The sequence below is a fragment of the Malus sylvestris genome, chromosome 11, assembly GCF_916048215.2.
Source record: "Malus sylvestris chromosome 11, drMalSylv7.2, whole genome shotgun sequence".
Classification (NCBI taxonomy): Eukaryota; Viridiplantae; Streptophyta; class Magnoliopsida; order Rosales; family Rosaceae; genus Malus; species Malus sylvestris.
Window position 1 is genome coordinate 14250462 of NC_062270.1, and position 20562 is coordinate 14271023.

General features: G+C 38.1%; 2 protein-coding genes across 3 annotated transcripts; both read left to right on the forward strand.

Moving 5' to 3' along the window:
• Positions 1-7188: 7188 nt before the first annotated feature.
• Positions 7189-7920, forward strand: LOC126590252 (uncharacterized). The gene has a single exon (XM_050255753.1). It carries the CDS (start codon positions 7189-7191, stop codon positions 7918-7920), a length of 732 nt encoding a protein of 243 aa, XP_050111710.1.
• A 3-nt stretch (positions 7921-7923) lies between these two features.
• Positions 7924-9339, forward strand: LOC126588666 (uncharacterized). Of its 2 annotated transcripts, none has more exons than XM_050253775.1 (2): positions 7924-8707; positions 8881-9339. In XM_050253775.1, exons 1-2 carry the CDS (start codon positions 7924-7926, stop codon positions 8919-8921), a joined length of 825 nt encoding a protein of 274 aa, XP_050109732.1. In that variant the 3' UTR covers positions 8922-9339. The 2 variants fall into 2 exon arrangements, with proteins under 2 accessions (XP_050109732.1, XP_050109733.1); XM_050253776.1 differs by having other exon boundaries at positions 7924-8701.
• Positions 9340-20562: the final 11223 nt, after the last annotated feature.

Genomic DNA, 20562 nt, shown 5'->3' on the forward strand with positions numbered 1-20562 from the left:
TGTATTCTATGGTTGAGATCTCCATCTAATTCTCCGTTCTTTTGCAAGATAGATCCTAGGTAACGAAAACGGTCGCTCTTTGGTATTTCTTGATCTCCGATCCTCACCCCTAACTCGTTTTGGCCTCCATTTGCACTGAACTTGCACTCCATATATTCTGTCTTTGATCGGCTTAGGCGAAGACCTTTAGATTCCAACACTTCTCTCCAAAGGTTAAGCTTTGCATTTACCCCTTCCTGAGTTTCATCTATCAACACTATATCGTCTGCGAAAAGCATACACCAAGGAATATCATCTTGAATATGTCCTGTTAACTCATCCATTACCAACGCAAAAAGGTAAGGACTTAAGGATGAGCCTTGATGTAATCCTACAGTTATGGGAAAGCTTTCGGTTTGTCCTTCATGAGTTCTTACGGCAGTCTTTGCTCCTTCATACATATCCTTTATAGCTTGGATATATGCTACTCGTACTCCTTTCTTCTCTAAAATCCTCCAAAGAATGTCTCTTGGGACCCTATCATACGCTTTTTCCAAATCTATAAAGACCATGTGTAAATCCTTTTTCCCATCTCTATATCTTTCCATCAATCTTCGTAAGAGATAGATTGCCTCCATGGTTGAGCGCCCTGGCATGAACCCGAATTGGTTGTCCGAAACCCGTGTCTCTTGCCTCAATCTATGCTCAATGACTCTCTCCCAGAGCTTCATTGTATGACTCATTAGCTTAATACCCCTATAGTTCATGCAATTTTGTACGTCGCCCTTATTCTTGTAGATAGGCACCAAAGTGCTCGTTCGCCACTCATTTGGCATCTTCTTCGTTTTCAAAATCCTATTGAAAAGGTCAGTGAGCCATGTTATACCTGTCTCTCCCAAAACTTTCCACACTTCGATTGGTATATCGTCTGGGCCTATTGCTTTTCTATGCTTCATCTTCTTCAAAGCTACAACCACTTCTTCCTTCCGGATTCGACGATAAAAGGAGTAGTTTCTACACTCTTCTGAGTTACTCAACTCCCCTAAAGAAGCACTCCTTTCATGTCCTTCATTGAAAAGATTATGAAAATAACCTCTCCATCTGTCTTTAACCGCGTTCTCTGTAGCAAGAACCTTTCCATCCTCATCCTTGATGCACCTCACTTGGTTTAGGTCCCTTGTCTTCTTTTCCCTTGCTCTAGCTAGTTTATAGATATCCAACTCTCCTTCTTTGGTATCTAGTCGTTTATACATATCGTCGTAAGCCGCTAACTTAGCTTCTCTGACAGCTTTCTTCGCCTCTTGCTTCGCTTTTCTATACCTTTCACCATTTTCATCGGTCCTCTCCTTGTATAAGGCTTTACAACATTCCTTCTTAGCCTTCACCTTTGTTTGTACCTCCTCATTCCACCACCAAGATTCCTTTTGGTGTGGGGCAAAGCCCTTGGACTCTCCTAATACCTCTTTTGCTACTTTTCGGATACAACTAGCCATGGAATCCCACATTTGGCTAGCTTCCCCCTCTCTATCCCACACACATTGGGTGATTACCTTCTCTTTGAAAATGGCTTGTTTTTCTTCTTTTAGATTCCACCATCTAGTTCTTGGGCACTTCCAAGTCTTGTTCTTTTGTCTTACTCTTTTGATATGTACATCCATCACCAACAAGCGATGTTGATTAGCCACGCTCTCTCCTGGTATAACTTTGCAATCCTTACAAGTTATACGATCCCCTTTCCTCATTAGAAGAAAATCTATTTGTGTTTTTGACGACCCACTCTTGTAGGTGATCACATGTTCTTCTCTCTTCTTAAAGAAGGTGTTGGCTAAAAAGAGATCATATGCCATTGCAAAATCCAAGATAGCTTCCCCATCCTCGTTTCTCTCCCCAAAACCATGGCCACCATGAAAACCTCCATAGTTGCCTGTCTCCCTGCCCACGTGTCCATTTAAATCTCCTCCTATAAATAACTTCTCCGTCTGAGCAATTCCTTGCACCAAGTCTCCAAGATCTTCCCAAAATTTCTCCTTCGAACTCGTATCCAACCCTACTTGAGGTGCGTACGCACTAATCACATTGATAAGTTCTTGTCCTATTACAATCTTGATTGCCATGATTCTATCTCCTACCCTCTTGACATCTACAACATCTTGTACCAAGGTCTTGTCCACGATGATGCCAACACCGTTTCTCGTTCTATTTGTGCCCGAATACCAAAGTTTAAACCCTGAGTTTTCTAGATCCTTTGCCTTACTACCAACCCACTTAGTTTCTTGTAGGCACATAATATTTATCCTTCTCCTCACCATAACTTCCACTACTTCCATAGATTTTCCCGTTAAGGTTCCTATATTCCACGTTCCTAAACGCATTTTGCTCTCTTGAACTCTACCCTTCTGTCCTAGCTTCTTCACCCTCCCCCGTCTAATAGGATCAAAGTACTTCTTTTGTGTGTCCCGGGTAAAGTTGATAGGAGCATATGCTCCCAAACAACTTTGAGTGGAGTCGTTCGAAAAGAAGTTTCTATGGCCCCCTTGCTCATTTAACACTGCATCCGGGTGCCGATGGAGATACAGCGACCCTTGCTCACTTATCACTGTGCTCGGGCCACACAGCGCGCCACTTACGGGTGACGCCCTAGCTTTAGCGCGATTTTGTTCTGGATTCATTTTCATAAGGATTCGACGTGATCATGGAGTGCCGGCTGTCGACTACCTGACGCCCTCCCCCTCCTCCTTTATCTGAAGCTGCAATGAACAAAAATTGAAAAAGATTAGAGATTTCCGGATACATAAATTTGAATGTACCAAGAACAAATTTAGTTTGTACAGCCTTAAATTACCATCAGCAACTTAATCAATTAATCAACTAAATATTAATACTATGTATTGTATTTTAATTCCAAGGTATGTTCTGCATATGTATCCACTGTATAATTTGGTTGTGTAGGAATAGTTTTATGCCATAGAAACAATATGGCTTCTCCCCGGTCAACAAAAGCTTTTTTTTAATCATTGGAGAACAAAGTTGACATATGTATGCAGCACTGAAATACCTGCAATTGAAGGAAACGAAGTGTTGCAAAATGGAATTCGTTTACTAAAAATGTAAATAAAATTTCCTGCAAAGTAAGTAAACTAATTTCAGCAATCTTATTTTAACTTTAATAGAAGACTCATACAAATGGAACAAATGAAAGTCTAATTTTTTAGCTAAATAACACAAACTGATAAAAAAGAAGCTAAACTCCAAAAGTAAAATAATAAAGTAAAAACTTTCAACTGGGTTTATCAAAACCTAAGTATATAATCATAGATTAAGCTAATCCTTGAAATGACTCAATTCGTTCGGTTTGAGATTTTTTTAATTGTGCTTCAACTAAATACATGTGTATATATAGATGCTTGTTAATGCATTTCTACGCAGATGGTTAATTAATTTCAAAAGATCGTTTTGTAAATTTGCCATTGAATAAAATCTTTGGCAAAACTGCGGTGCGATCAAAATGTTTGCAACTTATTTTGTCAATTTTGATCTCCGATTCTGTCCATTCATTTTCAAATAAATTGGCATCTAAGGTAATACTATGAAGCAGCTGATTGACTAATCACCAAGAACGTCAAGAGTTTTTTTTTCACTCACAACCAAAGAAAAACCATATACTTCCTAATTGGGAAAACACTTCAAAAACCTAAAGTAATAATGAATTCGAATTTGAATCAGAAGGAAGCCACAATTGTTTTAAAACTCCTAATAAATTTGATAACTAAGCTGAAAGATTTTTTTCAAAGCCTTAAAATATATAAGCAAAACTCTAAAAAAGAATTGTTATTAGCACTCTAAAAATCTCATTTAACACTCTAAACTTTCTATAATTAGAAAGAAAAATACACTTACAAGAAGTGTAGAATGAGATTTTTGGAGTGCTAATAACAATTTCCACTCTAAATACTCGTCACTATTTACCAATAAAAAGTTCTTTATAATTTCAACTCACTATTTAATTCCAGGATTGATCCAATGAGATACCGTAGTTTTAGTGAAGTATAACTTACAAATTAATTATTTGTCTTCTGAATCAGCAGGTATACCAATTGAAATAACCAATGAAAACTTTTGAATATTCTAGTGATCAGCCACCACCCCTACCTTTTCACCAACCTCCTCCGTTTTTTCCTCACCCAAAACAATTCCGACGACGACAGCCTCACCGTTCAATTCGCCGACGCCCAAGACAGAGACGGGGACCAATTCGGCGTCCTCTTCGACCCTTTTGGCACCTCAACGACTTGGAGGAGCCCGTTGTACTATTTGAAGGGCAAGCTCGAGCATGTCGAGCGCGAACTCAGGCCAATGATGCCGGCGCTGGTGGCGAGTGCAAAGGACGAGCAGAGAGGTAGAAAAGAAAAAGGGGTTGGTCGCTGGATTGGATGGGAGGGTTCGAGAGAAAGGTAGGAAGGCAGCGGTGCCGACGAAGGAGGAGGAAGGGAGATGGTGGCTTTCTGTGTTGGGAGAAGAAGAAGAAATAGAGTGGAAGAAGACGTAGGGGGGAGGTAGAAGAGGACCAAATTTTTTTTTTAAATTTTAATTTAATGTGGTGCTCAATTATTGTCCACATGGGTGTTACGTTATTAGTTAACAGGAGACTTAACCGCCAGACTAATGGATATTTGAGACTGTTCCAAAATTAACACTTTAGGACTCTAAGACGAAAAAAACTTCATGTACCAAATGTTGAGACCCACAAAACTTGAGAGTAGTAAACTAACATTTACCCTAGAAAATAATAAGTTTTAGAACATATTACATAAACCACTCACCTCGATTAATAGCTAGAATTCCGACAAAACAAGTTCACTAATAATCTACACACACAAGCTTACTAACCCAAGTCTCTTTCTCTCTCTCTCTCTCTCTCTCTCTCTCTCTCTCTCTCTCTCTATAACATATATACACACACACGTATATTACGTGATCTCCAGAGCATGCTCATTTCTAAAAACAATGGAGCAAGGCTCTTATTTATAGTAGTATAGGTCGGCCAAAAGACTTGGTGCTAAGTAAAACAATAATAAAATATATTGAATGATGATTTAACTCTGCAGATATACCTAAGCATTTGAATGCATGCAGATGTGTCAAGTATATACGTGATGAGTGGCTTAAGAGCTGTCAAACTTTCATGCCTCTAGCTAACACCTCGTGCAAGTAGACTTCCACCTCCAGGGCTCATAGCCACACACATATGAAGCTATGAATAATTAAGCCACATGGTGGCATTTCATAAGACAGGAATGCAATTTGATGATAGATAGGTTGACAAGTGGAAGATGACATGGATTTAAATAAACCAATAAATCTTAACTGGTAAATATTCACCCGTTGTTGATGTCAATAGCATGTGAGAATATTATTACGGCTACTGAAGTATAAAATGCAATGCGTGGACATTTAGATAACAAAGTAATATTACCAAATAAATATAAATAACCTATTTTAGTTAGCTATGAAAAAAAATCTTTGAAGTGTGTTTCTATATTGGCCGTAGAAGGTGTGGTCCGCTGTCCTGCCCTAAAGAGGATGTGAATGATAGCTGCTTTATGATTGAAAGAGTGTTTGATGATGAACCAAAGATTTACCCTGAAGATGTGCAAGTGGAGGAGGATATTAAGTACTAGTTTGTTATTGAGGTACTTTTATAAAAAATGAGTATAAAAAAAAGCTGAGCTAAAAAAAGTGTTTGGTAAACACTTAAAAACAACTTATTTTCATAGTTTTGGGTGAAAAAAAAACTGAAAACGTGAAGCAGCAAAAATAAACTTATTCGCATAGTAGAAACAGTTTTTTTTCAAAGCACATCAATACCAAACCAGCCCTAAAGAGGCTCTACAAAGTGATGTGCTCCTCTGTTTTCCGGTGGCGGTGACTCAGGATGTGACAACATTAAGGCTGAGGATGGAGCTCAGAAATTGGATGGTGATGGCCCAGATGAGGAAGGATGGACCACTGTGATCCCAAGGTGGCTTAGAAGGGCTGAGAAACAAAAGGCTTCTGAATAAGGGGTGGGAGGATAGTGTGCCAAAGGAGAACAACAAGGTGTCAAAGTATAAGTGGGTGGCTCGGGCTGACCTTACGCAGGATTGGAGGAAAACTGATAAGGCTGTGGAGCAAGTGCAGGAGGTAAGTATATTTTTCATTTGCTCGGGATGCCTTAAGTTAGTTAACTGCGATAATAAGCCTTGTTTGATTGTTGATAAAGTTTGTGTTACATGTGTTTGTTGGAATGTTAAAAACCATTTACATTATATGCAATTATGCAGTGATAACATATATTTCCTTGCCTTGGAGTGTGATTATTTGTTCTGGCATGTGCTTCTCCTAAGTAATGTGGATGTTGATTGCTATTTATGTGTTCAAGAGGTAATTATGCAAGAGGGTAGTAGGACTGGGGGAAAGTAGTAGACGTTGTTGACTATACACCTATGACTCACCTATGGCCAGCTCATCAGTCAATAGTTAGTTAAACGGTTGAAATTAGTTAGCTGAGTTGTTATCAGTTAGTTAGTTAAAACAGCTTACAACACAAGACGGTTAGAATGGCTATATAAACTGAAGTCTGAAAGTGTTAAGAATTCATTCAGTAATAATACAATCGTTTTGCTTCTCTCTTGCTCTCTAAACACTCATACTGTTCTTAGTAGTTTTTCTGCATTCTTTGTTACTCTGTTAACATGGTATCATCGCCGAGTCGATTCTTGGTGCCTTTCTTCCGCTGATTTGGGATCGAAAGGGAGGAGACACTCTTCGATCATATCGTTTCTGGTTTGGGTACAGATTCAAGAACGCAGTCCTTTCAGGTTCTTTCTGATTTCTTGCACTCTATATGTTTGATGAAATGTCGAAGTCACAAATTCTGCTTCAAGTTGCATAATTGTTCGAGGCCGATAGTCATTAGTCTTGTAATCATGGAATGGATAGATCAATGAGGTATTTGTTGGGATAGAAAGGCCAATAGCCATTTCCCTTTTATGTTTCACTTCAGAAAGGCCGATAGCCAGAAGTGTGTGTGTCGAAGTTTTGTTTCACTTCAGAAAGGCCGATAGCCAGAAGTGTGTGTGTAGAAGTCTTGTTGTGTTCTTCAAAAGGCCGATAGCCAGGAGTTGTTGACGAGTTCTTCCGAAGATTTCATTTGTTGTTAAAGTTGATATTATGGCCGATTCAAGTGTCAAAATTGAAGCATTGTTGGGAATATTGACTGTGAAACTTCAAGATGATAATTTTGTTAAGTGGGGATATCAATTTCAGTCAGTTTTGAGGGGATATGATTTGTTTGATTTCTTTCTTGGAGAGATTCCTTGTCCATCTAAGTTTGTGATTAGTCCAGACACCGGTATAACAAAGGAAGTCTCTGCCGAGTATAAAGAATGGGTGAGAAAAGATATGGCACTGCTAAGTCTTCTTATTGCTACTTTATCTGATGAGGCTATGAAGCATGTTATTGGGTGCAGAACATCTCATGAAGCCTGGACATGTTTACAAGAAAGGTTTGCATCGATTTCAGTTGTTCGAGTTAATCAGTTAAAGATTGAATTACATACAGCACAAAAAGGAGGGGAATCTGTGGATAAGTTCTTAATGAGGCTGAAGAATATAAGGGATCAACTTGTTTCTGTTGGAGAAAGAATTTCAGATAATGATTTGATGATTGCTGTGTTATCTGGTCTGCCTGCAGATTTTGAGATGATTCACACAGTGATCTTAGCAAGGGATACAGCTCTATCTTTAAAAGATTTCCGGGCTCAACTTCTTGTTGCAGAAGGGAGTATTGAGTCCAAGATGCAATCTTTGTCAAGTTCTATGGCTGCAATGTGTGTTCAAGGTGAAGGTTCTAGCGCTCAGCGATATCAGGGCTATGAACATGGTGAAAGCTCAAATACATAAGGGATGCAAGGAGGATATAATGGAGAGCAATTTGGAGATAGCTTTCAAGGTGGATCTGGTTTTCTGGGGAATGGAAATAACAGGAATAATTACAATACTAGAAATGGTAGCAACAACAATTTCAAGAAGTTTGGGAATGGAAATAACAACTTTAAGAATTCATCTTCCGGGTTTCATAACAGGAATGCAAGTGGAAGTACTAACAATCACTTTGGGAATGGAAACAACAATTATTCTGGAAATGGAAAAGCTCCTCAGAGGGGGGGAAATGGATATTCTGGAAATAGTTATGGGAATGGAGGTTCGTTTTCTGGCAATGGGAGTTCAAATGGCAGTTCAAATGGCTATTCTAAGACAAATTGGGCTGGAAATACCAATTTTAAGTCTTCTGTGTCACCAGAGTGTCAGATTTGCTCAAGAAGAAGACATACTGCACCAAACTGTTATTACAGATCTGATAATGGGAATGTTCAGAGTTCCGGTCCTGTGATATGTCAAATTTGTGGAAAAAGAGGGCATATTGCTCTTGAATGCTATCATAGGAACAACTATGCTTACCAAGGTAATCCTCCACCTTCTTCTCTTGCTATGATTGCTCAGGCAAACATTGAGACAAATGCAGTTGCTGGTTCAGTATTTCCAAATGAAAATGGACATGATTTTTCTACTGAAGATCATTGGATTATTGACACGGGGGCTACTCATCATATGACTGCTAATCTAAATCATCTCAATAATGTCACTCCATACAATGGTGATGAGAAGATTACTATTGGGAATGGTACAGGTTTATCAGTTACTCATATTGGTTCAACTTCTATATCTATGCCTTATAATGATATAGTATTGAGAAATGTGCTTTGTGTTCCTACAATTGCTGTCAATTTGTTATCTGTTAAAAAGATGTGTAAGGATAATGGTTGCTGGTTTGTGTGTGATGATATTGTGTTTTTTATACAGGACAAGGCAACAAGGAAAATACTTTACCAAGGAAAGAGTGATGGTGGGGATCTGTTTACAATACCGGTGAATGTGTTTACCAGGTCGTTTGCTGCAAAGTTGGGAAAATGTTCAGCTTTTCTGGGCAAGAAAGTTCATGTTTCAGTATGGCATCAAATGTTAGGACATCCATCTATGGAGGTACTTGCTGCAATGCTAAAGAAGTCAAAGGTGGTAGTTCATGCTGATTGTTCACAGTCCTTATGTTCTTCGTGTATTAGTGGTAAAATGAGTAGGCAACCTTTTCATGTAAAACAGTCTAGAGCTACTTTTCTTTTTGAGAAGATTCATACTGATGTATGGGGGCCCTCTCCAAAGGTGTCTGTACAAGGATATAGGTACTATATTAGTTTTCTAGATGAATTTTCTCGGTTCCTTTGGATATTTCCTATGAATAATAAATCACAAGCTTTTGAGATATTTGTGAAGTTTCATGCCTTTATTTTGAATCAATTCAATGCTACAATCAAGTGTTTACAATCTGATGGAGGGGGAGAGTTTTTGAGTAAAACATTTATCAATTTTCTGGAGAATAAAGGGATTAACCATATGATATCTTGTCCATATACTCCTCAACAAAATGGCATTGCAGAGAGGAAACATAGACATGTGATTGAAACTGCTGTGACTTTGTTGACTGAAGCAAATTTACCTACCCAATTTTGGTATCATGCTTGCACACATGCTGCATTTCTTATTAATAGGATGCCAAGTAGAAACCTAAGTATGCAGTCCCCATATCAGGTAGTTTTTGGACTAGAACCTGAGATTCAACATCTAAAAGTGTTTGGTACTGCAGTTTATCCATTTTTGAGGCCATATAATGAGAACAAACTGCAGAAAAGATCAATTCAGTGTGTTTTTCTTGGTTATATGATGGGATATAAGGGAGTAGCTTGTTACAATATTAGTACTGGTAAATTGCTCATATCAAGACATGTTGTTCACGATGAGGAGGTTTTCCCATACAGAGGCAAATTATTCACAAAAATGCAGAATTCTGTCAAGTCAACACAGCATAATCCACACAATCCTTCAGCTCCAATTGTGATACATATGCCATTTCCCAATGATAATGGTTATGCAGGACAGGTTATGGAAGTACAAAATGAGACTGCTAATACATCGGTTCAAGCAAGTGACTCACCTGAAGTCAGTGGTGCAAATTTACAGTTATCTTCACACAGAGATGGGTCTCACAGTTCTTATCAACATTTATCTTCACACAGAGATGGTTCTCACAGTCCTGATCCACATGATAGTTCCCCTCACCATCACTCTGGTATCTCAACTAGTATTTCTCCTATGTTGCCTGTCCATCACAATTCTCAGCTTGAGGTAATTCTGCCTATCTCACCATTAACTAGCTCATCTTCTGAGTATTTACTTGATGCAATACCAGAAAATGTTGTTCAAACAAGGTTGAGAACAGGTGCTATTGAACGAAAGAATTATGCAGCATTGATGTCTTTCTGTCCTCAAATTCAAAGTTTACAGATCACAGATGAAGATCCATTTGTTGGAGGCTTTTCTTTTATGTCTGAGATTACAGATCCAGTTGAACCTTCATGTTTCAGAAAAGCAGCATCCATGTCTCAGTGGCAAAATGCGATGCAAGAAGAGTATGATTCTCTTCGAGCTCAAGGTACATGGACACTAGTACCTACTCCTGAAAATAGATCTATAGTTGGCAGCAAATGGGTGTATAAGGTGAAAAAGAACCCTGATGGTAGTATTTCAAGATACAAGGCGAGGCTTGTGGCTCAAGGGTTTTCACAGGAGCATGGAGTTGACTATTCTGATACTTTCAGTCCTGTTGTGAGGCATACAACTGTAAGGATAATTATTGCATTAGCTGCTATGAATCGGTGGGAGTTGAAACAACTTGACATAAAGAATGCCTTTTTGCATGGGGAGTTACAGGAGGAGGTGTACATGAAACAACCACAAGGCTTTGTGGATCCTAGCCATCCAACTCATGTTTGTAAGTTGTTGAAATCCTTATATGGGTTAAAACAGGCACCCAGAGCCTGGAATTCAAAGTTTACAAGTTATCTCCTAGCAATGGGATTCACTGCATCAGTTTCAGACACAAGTTTGTTTATGAAAACAGACTCTGCAGACATAATCATCCTACTGTTATATGTGGATGATATTATTTTGACTGGATCAAGCTCAGTTAAAGTTCAAAATGTAGTCCAAGAATTATCAACAGTGTTTGATTTGAAAGATTTGGGCAGGCTCACTTACTTTCTTGGTCTGCAGATTCAATATAAATCAAATAGGGATATTTTTGTTCATCAAGCAAAGTATATAAAAGATCTCATTCATAAATCAGGAATGGATTCGTGTAAACCAGCTGCTACTCCTTGTAAGCCTCATAGTCAGCTTTTGTGTTCCAACGGTACTCTCCTTGCAGATCCTAGTACATACAGAAGTGTTGTGGGGTCCCTACAATACTTGACATTTACGAGACCTGACATTGCATTTGCAGTTAATGCAGTATGTCAATATATGAATTCCCCTACTGAGATACATTTTGGTGCTGTCAAACGAATTCTACGATATTTGCAGGGAACCCTGCATACTGGGATAGTGTATTCTGCAGCATCACATCCTACTCTCACTGCTTTCTCAGATTCTGATTGGGCTGCAGATCTCAATACAAGGAGATCAGTTACTGGGTATGTGGTTTATCTTGGGGAAAATCCGATTTCTTGGCAATCAAAGAAACAAACATCGGTGTCCAGAAGTTCTACAGAGGCTGAGTATAAAGCTCTAGCTCATACAGCTGCAAACATAGCTTGGGTTAGACAGATTCTCAGAGATTTGAAATGTTCAGTGCCTCAACCTCCTATAATACATTGTGATAACATGTCTGCGATAGCTTTAAGTTCAAATCCTGTCTTCCATTCCAGAATCAAGCATCTGGATACAGATTATCATTTTGTAAGGGAAAAAGTACAGAGAAGAGATCTTGAGGTTCTCTACATTCCAACAGAAGAACAAACAGCAGACATTCTAACTAAGGGGCTGCATAGTCCTTCATTTCTCAAGCATTGTTACAATCTAAAGCTTGGAAATCCCAGCTTAGATTGAGGGGGAATGTTGACTATACACCTATGACTCACCTATGGCCAGCTCATCAGTCAATAGTTAGTTAAACGGTTGAAATTAGTTAGCTGAGTTGTTATCAGTTAGTTAGTTAAAACAGCTTACAATACAAGACGGTTAGAATGGCTATATAAACTGAAGTCTGAAAGTGTTAAGAATTCATTCAGTAATAATACAATCGTTTTGCTTCTCTCTTGCTCTCTAAACACTTATAATGTTCTTAGTAGTTTTTCTGCATTCTTTGTTACTCTGTTAACAGACGTCTTGATGCGGTGGCATCTAGCTTAGCAGCTAAAGCTACTCCGTTGGCCCCAGACCAATTGTAGGCCTGATAAGTCCAAGGAAGTGTATCCGTGAGGAGATTGCAGAAGCAGATACCAGCTACAAAAATCTTCATGAAGAAATTGACTGATGGGGTGCATGTCATGGAATTCTAGGGGTCTAGAGAGACCTGATTTTAAAAGTAACTTTAGCTTTTTATGTAGTAGCTTTAGATTTGACCTTTTTGGTTTAATGGAGACCAAAATGGAAGTGAACAAGATCCAAGGGAATTTCTGCGGCAGTTTTTTTATGAAGTTGTTAATTGCAGCCCCACTGGTCGGATTGGAGGGTTGGTACTACTTTGGAACTCAAATTACTATCAATGTGATTGCTAGTTCTTCTCGTTATTTACACTGTGTAGATCTTCTCATTATTTACATTATGACCTTCCAAGAAAACATCATCGACAAGCGCAGCCTTCTTTGCAGGGCCTTGTTCTAGGCGTGGCATTCGCCACCCATCTTTGTGGCGGGAAAAAGTTGTATTTTTTGTGCTTCAACGATACACGATTTCGCTGTCTTTCTTTTATTTTTTTATTTTTTTTATTTGTAGAATGTAACAGTTCATTTTTTGTATAGTCTTCCAATGTTGAAACTTACATAAACCTTCTCAACTTGCTGCACCATTGTCATTCTTGTTAATTTGGGACATTGACGCATCAAGATAGTACTTTTGTTCACTTTGATGTAATATTCATTACCCGCTCTTTGTAATGGCATGAGATAATGACTACTTCAATTTCTCTCTTGTTCACCATTTAGTGTAAAAGCCGCTGCATGTTGGGAAACGCACGAAATACACCCCATGTTTTAATTTGGTTGTCCTTCGATTTTGTGTCTATAAAAGAAAACACAATACACCCTATTTTCTCATCCCTCAAACAAAGAAATCCATACCACAGTCAAGCAATGAAATCTTCATCTTCCTATTTCCACTCTTGCTCACCTCTCACCTCCTCCCGAACCGAAGACATAGTTCGTTCGAATCGTATGAGTCTAAAACAATTGTAGGGAGGATTACTAAGCATGAGGAAAATCATGTGAAAAACCTCACATTGTTGAAGTGAAAATTGAAAAGGGCTCGTCTATCCGTGAAGATGTTAGCGGCAAATGAGATTGACAAGTTCATGTCATCCTTAATGTACATTGACGTTATGGGTGAGCAATACAACCAAGGCTATCAGTTGGGACTTTGTGAGGGGTTTGAGATATTTCGCTGCTATGCAATGAAAGTGGATGTCAACGGGAAGTGGGACCATTGACTACTTACAAGGCCCTTGCTGCTGGGGCCACTTGTTAGGGATAATTTGAACTCTTTTGTGCGTCCTTCAAATTTTCTTATATTTTGACATTCCGCTTGTGGTTTGTCATAAGAAGAACCTTAATGTGGGAATTAGTTCAATATTGTCTACATAATTTAAGGTTACCAATGGCAACACAAACCCTTTAATTGCTAAGTAATAAAATTAAAATTACATATTGAATACTAAAAACATGCAATGACAAAGTGTATTAAAATTACGATTACATACTAAGTAATAAAATTGCAATTACACCTAAACCCTAAACCGCAAAATGTACAAAACTTAAAAGTAACCGAACTGTTTGATTATAACAACAAAAACTACTCAAATAAATGTTGTCCACATAAATCTTTCACATAAATCCACGACCTCGCATGAACTTGATGACAAACTTGAGTAAAAAAAACCCCATGTTCTGAGAAGCGATGTCGTCAATGGCCATGCCCATGGATATGTGATTGACAAATTTTAGTAAGAAAACTCCACAGTTCCCCTACCACAAAACAACAAGTCTAGGTTACTACATACTGGATATTTAAGACATTTAGAATAAAGTTAAAAGATAAATAAAAAAAGAACATACCCGTTGTCTTGCTGGATGCACTTGATTACATAGTCAATATCAAACGGTTTATTCATCGTTTTCGTGGTTAGGTTTAAATCAGGTTGCGCCTTGTCGAATCCCATCATCTTTAGAAGTGTGGGAATTACAAAACACATATGTGCAAGTTGTTTCTTTATTTTTGCACACCCGAACCTCGAGAAATGTGAATCATAAACCGTGATAGTGTGACGTAGGAGATGGACATGAGCCAACAGGCAGTGGTCCCCATTCACATGACATGAGATTATACTTCGTGGACTTCCTGCCATGCATGCGTGTGGCATCACGTCTGCAGTGCCTAAGACGACATTGATCAAGTGCATAAAAATTGTAGCTTCTTTTTTCATTTGCTTTCCCCTTGCCCTTAACATTAGTTTTTTCCATTCTCAAAATCCGCAGCTTCTTTTTTCATTTTTTCTTGCACCGATGCATTGCAACAAAATTAAAGATTTACCCACATAAAACAAAAACACAAGACATGTATGACTATTTGTAAACAACAACGAATTCATATTAGGAACATAGGTAAATGGAATAGAGGGTAAGAATAAGAACATAACACTTAAAAAAAAAAGGTTAGCCATTATCCACCGGTCCCCGAAAACTTTTGGATGCTCCATCGATCGCTTCCTCAGAAAGTAAAGGCCGACGTTGCTTTGTTGAATTGAAGGTGAAATGCAAAATTAAACACTTGTACTCACTTATAATGTGGTAAACAGAAAGTAGTTACAAATGATGAAAAAAAACTTATGTTGTTGTCCAGAGTACCTTCAGAATGGATAAGTGTTGTAAAAAAATTCTAACCATAGTAGTCAATGTGTATAAGTCGACTCTATCGCTAGTACAAAAAAAAAAAAAAAACCACAGGTTGTGAAAGATATATGGACAGTTGTTGAATATTCAATTGTTTGAATGACCACTGAAAGTGAACGTACCTAGATGAATGCGCCCAGTTCATCACGACGTCAGCGAAAACCTCCACATCGGGCTTGGGGATGATCCGCATGGGATCCAAGACAACTCTAACATCCTCGACTCAACTATCGCCAACTTTCCTTCTTCTTTTTTTTCCCCAAGGATTGGAGATGGGTGAAAGTGTGTACAAGCTGCATTCATTTATACGTTTTTGTTGCATTCCTTTATTGAGAAGCAGCTTGAAATTAGATGGACCAGTGGGCTCGTTCACATCGAAGCCTTCCTTATTTTGGCCATTGTGCTTGCTGACCTTCATGTCGTCGTCTTCCTCTCCAAGATACACAACTTGGCCTTCTCCCAAGTCACCATTAAATTTAACTCCATTATATGCATGAGTGATTGAACGACATCGTTTGCATTGAAGGCAGAAATTGTGCTCAGCAAGGCAACATCAAAAGTCAAAAAATTCGCATCGGGGGTTGTCGATTTGATTTTATCTTTTCCTGGAGGCAACTTATGTTTGCCGGTAGAGGTGTCAGGTTGAAGGGATGATGCGATAATATCTTCATAACCTATGTCATGGTCTTGTGGAGAGGTAAGGAGTTTTTCAACTTGGTATCCTCAGGGTCTTATTCTGCGTCCTGTACTAATCCTACCAACTTATCAAGGCTGAAGGGCTTCTCAAATGATTGAGCGGCTACGTTGCCTCAGATGCTCAACCTCAGCAGCTAAGACTATGCGAGTACGCCGCTCGCCCTCTAATTCATCTGAAATTATCCTCAACTGGGCCTCTACTAACCGTGCAAAATCATCAAACTATCACCTAGGGATGTATGAAAAACAGTGATTTCATAAATTTTCACCGAAACTAATATCCATTTAGAAACAGTACGAACGTCTAAATTGAAACTAAAATTGGTACCAGGTCGATTACCCTACAATAAAAACTTTGAAACCAATTGTACTGACTAGTCAAACATACTAGTCAACTGAGTACAGATTGTTAGGTGCTCACAAGTATATAAACCAAGTAACTTATAATGCTAAAACAATGCATTGTGATCTTTAGTTATGTTTTAGTCTTAATTCTTGAGTTATGTTTACTTGGTTAACAAAGTGTCAATACTAGCAAACCATACAATGTTTACCTTTAACAATGGTTATTTGGTCACAAACGATGCTTTGTAAAGTATTGAACATAAGAAAGTTTTCGGCCCGAAAAACCAACCTCTGGGTTGAAAAATCGAGGACTCTCCACTGAGTCTAATCCACTAGTGTAAACAAAGGTTCATACGAAGATCACACAAGCTCAATTCCTAAACCCCTATCTATGGAATAGCTTTACCTTTGTGCAACATTGCCTTACACAAGATAGACTCCTTAGGTCTTCATGAAGTGGTAGCTCTTCCTGAGCTCATCACCTTGTGCCACCGAGATCAACACAATAAATGATATGATATGATTTTATGATATGCATTGAAATCTAGATTCAAATGACTAGTCAGCTTCTCCAGTCAAACAGTTGAAAGAAGAATCTAACTTGAATCTAAATGCTTGGTCTATGAAGGATATGAAACTTAAGGTATAGACCCACAACTTAATGTAAAACCATGAAAACAATGCAACCCTAATATGCAATGATTGGGTGTTTGTGCATGAGATGGTTTTGTGGCTTAGGTTTCGGTTCGGAAACTTAAAAGGTAGCTCTAGGCTAAACGCACTATTTCTCTTGAAATGTAAATCACCTAGCCAGCCAACAAATGAATCCTTGAAAACCCTTTTAATAGGAGAGATGAATGTTTTAGACAAGGAGAACAAGGATACACGTGTCACAAGCCAAAAAGACCTTTCCAGATCAAAGGTGAGAGATCCACGCATGAGAAAATGTGTCAGTTGTCCCATGTGGGTTGTCTTAAATTTTGTGCCTGGACAACTGGATAGCAGAGGGGATTTTTTACTTAGACAACTATACTAAACAAAAGGAATCTGGAAAAATAAGCTTGATATGCATATGCAAACGTATGATTCAAACCTTTTGCAGTGAATAAGGCTGGTTCTTTGACAAGTTCAATCCCAGAAGAAATCCCAGATAAAGATTGTACCCTAACTCTAAATTATGAGCATGTGCGGTAGTATTTACAAATTTTGACAAGGGAAGCCAAACAATAAACCTAATACTTAATAGAAACTACAATATACTGGATTTATGTACGAACTGTTGATTGGAAAGAGGATGGTAACACTCCCTTGTCTTGGTGTCTTGTCTTTGCTTTCCCTTTGGCTTTGGATGAAGGAGTGGCCTCATAGTCAAGATCAATATCCACAAGACCTTTACCTTCAGATTCTTCGGTGTTGGTTCCCTACAAGGCTCAACTTTATCAAACATGGCTTTCCAGTAAGGCGCACTCTTTTCTTCCTCGGTGGGAGTAATCTGCTGGACAAGAAGCTGCATTCGACAAAAATCGGTGTTGCTCAAGTTAGTAGAATCAATTTTTTATTTTATTTTATAAAAATATAGTAAGTTTATTAAAATTGGAACAACTTCCTGTAGGATGATATAAAACAAGCACGTACCTTTTGTTGAGCAAAAAAACCCTTCTTGAGCTATTCATCGGATGAAATTACGTTGGTGTCCTAACGACAAATCCGGGGCAATAATTGAGGGTTCTCCATCCGCAGCCTCACATTGTTTTTCGTCTTCAAATAGGTCAAAATTTTAAACAACCAGATCTATAGTTTGGAGTTGTAGAGAAAACTTTAGGCTTGGCTTTAGGTTCAGCAAACTCCAAATCCGAGGCAATAATTGGAAGTGGCAACGTAAATAAATTGCAGCGAAAAAGAATGCAAAAGTACGTTAAACTTATAAAAAAAGAAAAAGAAAAATTACCTGGAAAGCATACGAAAACCCCATCAAGTTATAGGAGTCTCAGATTACAGCCCCTGATTTGTCTACATTTTTTTCTTTTATAACCTTGTAACGGGTCAAAGCGGGCGTAGATATGGTTGGTAGCAACAACTTGAAGGACGCAAAACCATAGGGATATGTTTCCCATTTATCTTCATTATCTACCAACTCAAGTAGATGGTAGTCTATGGATGCGTCATTCTCCTTGCCCAAAACAACAAAGTGGAGGAAGTACAGTAGGCCAACTTGTAAAGATCATCTTTGTTTTGGCATAAGTTGAATTGGTCCTCCAATTGTTTCAAGGTTATCTTCTTCTTCCTATGAAATAAGTCTCTTTAATACAACATTCATCTTCCTTCTGTTTGGAATGGAGGATAGAAGGAATTCTCCGAACATTAGTTCGCTTATCAAACATAATCTGCGACTCCTAAAAGTTGCGAGGTCTTCCAAAAACAAAAGGAGATGGAATTATCAATCATTCTACCCTTATTAACCTTAAGGATAACATAATGGTTGAGCTGGACAAACCAGTCATTGCAGTCCACGTCAACCAAATGATTGAAACAAGAACCCTTGAATTTCTTCAGCTGATCCTTTGAAAATCGACTTCTAATATTACCTACACACCTCGAGGTGCATGATAGACATGAGATGGTGGCAGGAAACACCTCATCTAGCGAACACACAAGTTCCGACAGAGCTGAAGATTTGACTTTTGAATTGCAAGATTTTCAACATTAGGTTTTATACGCACATCAAATTAATAACATAAACATGCACACAAGATATGCATATTGTTTGCGCAACTTCAACCAATTCAGCAACCAAATACAACCAAGTATGCCTAACATCTATGTACCAATTCATGAACCAAATTCAATCAATTATTTCCAGTTATATCAAAAGAATATGCACAAAATATGTATACAGTTTGCACAAATTCAATCAATTCATGAACCAAATTCAAGCAAGCCCAACATCTACACATGCACAGAATAAGCACATATATGTTACAATTCATGAACCAAAAGTCAACAAAGTATGCCCAACATGTACACATGCACGGAATATATACACTATATGTACCAATTGATGAACCAGTTTCATCAGTCAATTAATTTCTAGCAACATCAAAGGCACATGCACAAAATATGTACATAGTATGCACAAATGAATATCGAACATACAATGATTAAAATTAACTTCAAAATACATGCAATTACACAACCCTAAACCATAATCTATTAATTTCCCCAAATTAATAGTACAAAACACTAAACCGCACCCAAAACCCTAAATTCCCAAATTTACAATACCTAAGTTGAAATAATGAAATTTCAATTCAAACCGTACCTTTTATTTTTATTTTCCCTTTGCAATTGTTTGAATCAATGGATAACAAACTCGCCTTGACCGCGAAACTTATAAAAGGGATTGGAAATCGGTTGGAGATTGGAGAGGAAAACGGTCATGCCTTGGGTGGTTAGGGTTCTTTGAGCTGGAGGTTGGGCAACATAGATTTTTGAAGAAGCTGCAAATGCTGACTGAGGTTGGATGAAATAACCCATTTATATAGGAGGGCAATATAGTCTTTTCACGTTTCAAAAAAATCAAATTTCTTTCATATTCTCGTGCATGTTATGTGCATATTAAAAAAAAAACCTATTTTGGTCCTAAGATTAACAAAATTACCCATTTATGTCAATTTCCCTATAATGTATGGAGCAGAGGACTAAAGATTGATAGAGAGAGTTGGAGATTGCGAATGATGCAAGAGACACCAGCCCAATGGGAGGGGTGGTGGAAGAGAAAGATGGAAGACTAAGAGAAACTGACGAAAGACGACAACGATGGACGGATGGAGAGAGAGATGGAGAGAGAGAGGGAGAGAAACAGAGCGACACTTTGCTTCATGAAATGGGGGAACGAGAAATGAGAGAGATAAGTGATGAGTCCATATTATACCATATATTTTACCCTATTCTTAGTTATAGTTTATTGGTTGCTTTGGTAGAATTTTGATACTTTGTTATGTATTTTCAATGTAGGACATTCAATTTTCTCTTGAGCAAAAAATATTCAAATGGAAAAATTTTAGAGTGATTCCAATTGGAGGATGTTCGTGAGCCTTTCAAGATGATTGTACAAAGTTTCAGATTTTTCTACCAAGCCGTTTAACCGTGACGAAGAAAAGAAGGCCCAGAGCTCAACTTTCCTAGATTGACGTTTCTGGATGTTTTGGATATTTTCAAGGTCAAAATGACATATTTTGAGAAAGATTCTTTCTGAGGATTCGTTAGGGACATCTCAAGCTTTAAAAAGAGACCTTTTGAGACCAATTTGGTCGGTCAAAAGTCTGATTTTCTGAAAAGTCCTAATTTCAGTTCAAATAGGAAACCTTTTATTTCCTAGTTATATTATTCTATTATGTTGCCTAGTTTTTACAAGACCTTTTCTAGGTAGGATTTTATTTTGTAGTGG

What these genes read in the sequence shown, in the direction of transcription:
- LOC126590252 (XM_050255753.1), top strand. Translation starts at nt 7,189, where the DNA reads ATGGCCGATTCAAGTGTCAAAATTGAAGCATTGTTGGGAATATTGACT.
- LOC126588666 (XM_050253775.1), top strand. Translation starts at nt 7,924, where the DNA reads ATGCAAGGAGGATATAATGGAGAGCAATTTGGAGATAGCTTTCAAGGT. An exon ending in TACTATTGGGAATGGTACAG is followed by an intron (nt 8,708 to 8,880) that starts GTTTATCAGTTA and finishes TTTTTTATACAG; the next exon opens with GACAAGGCAACAAGGAAAAT.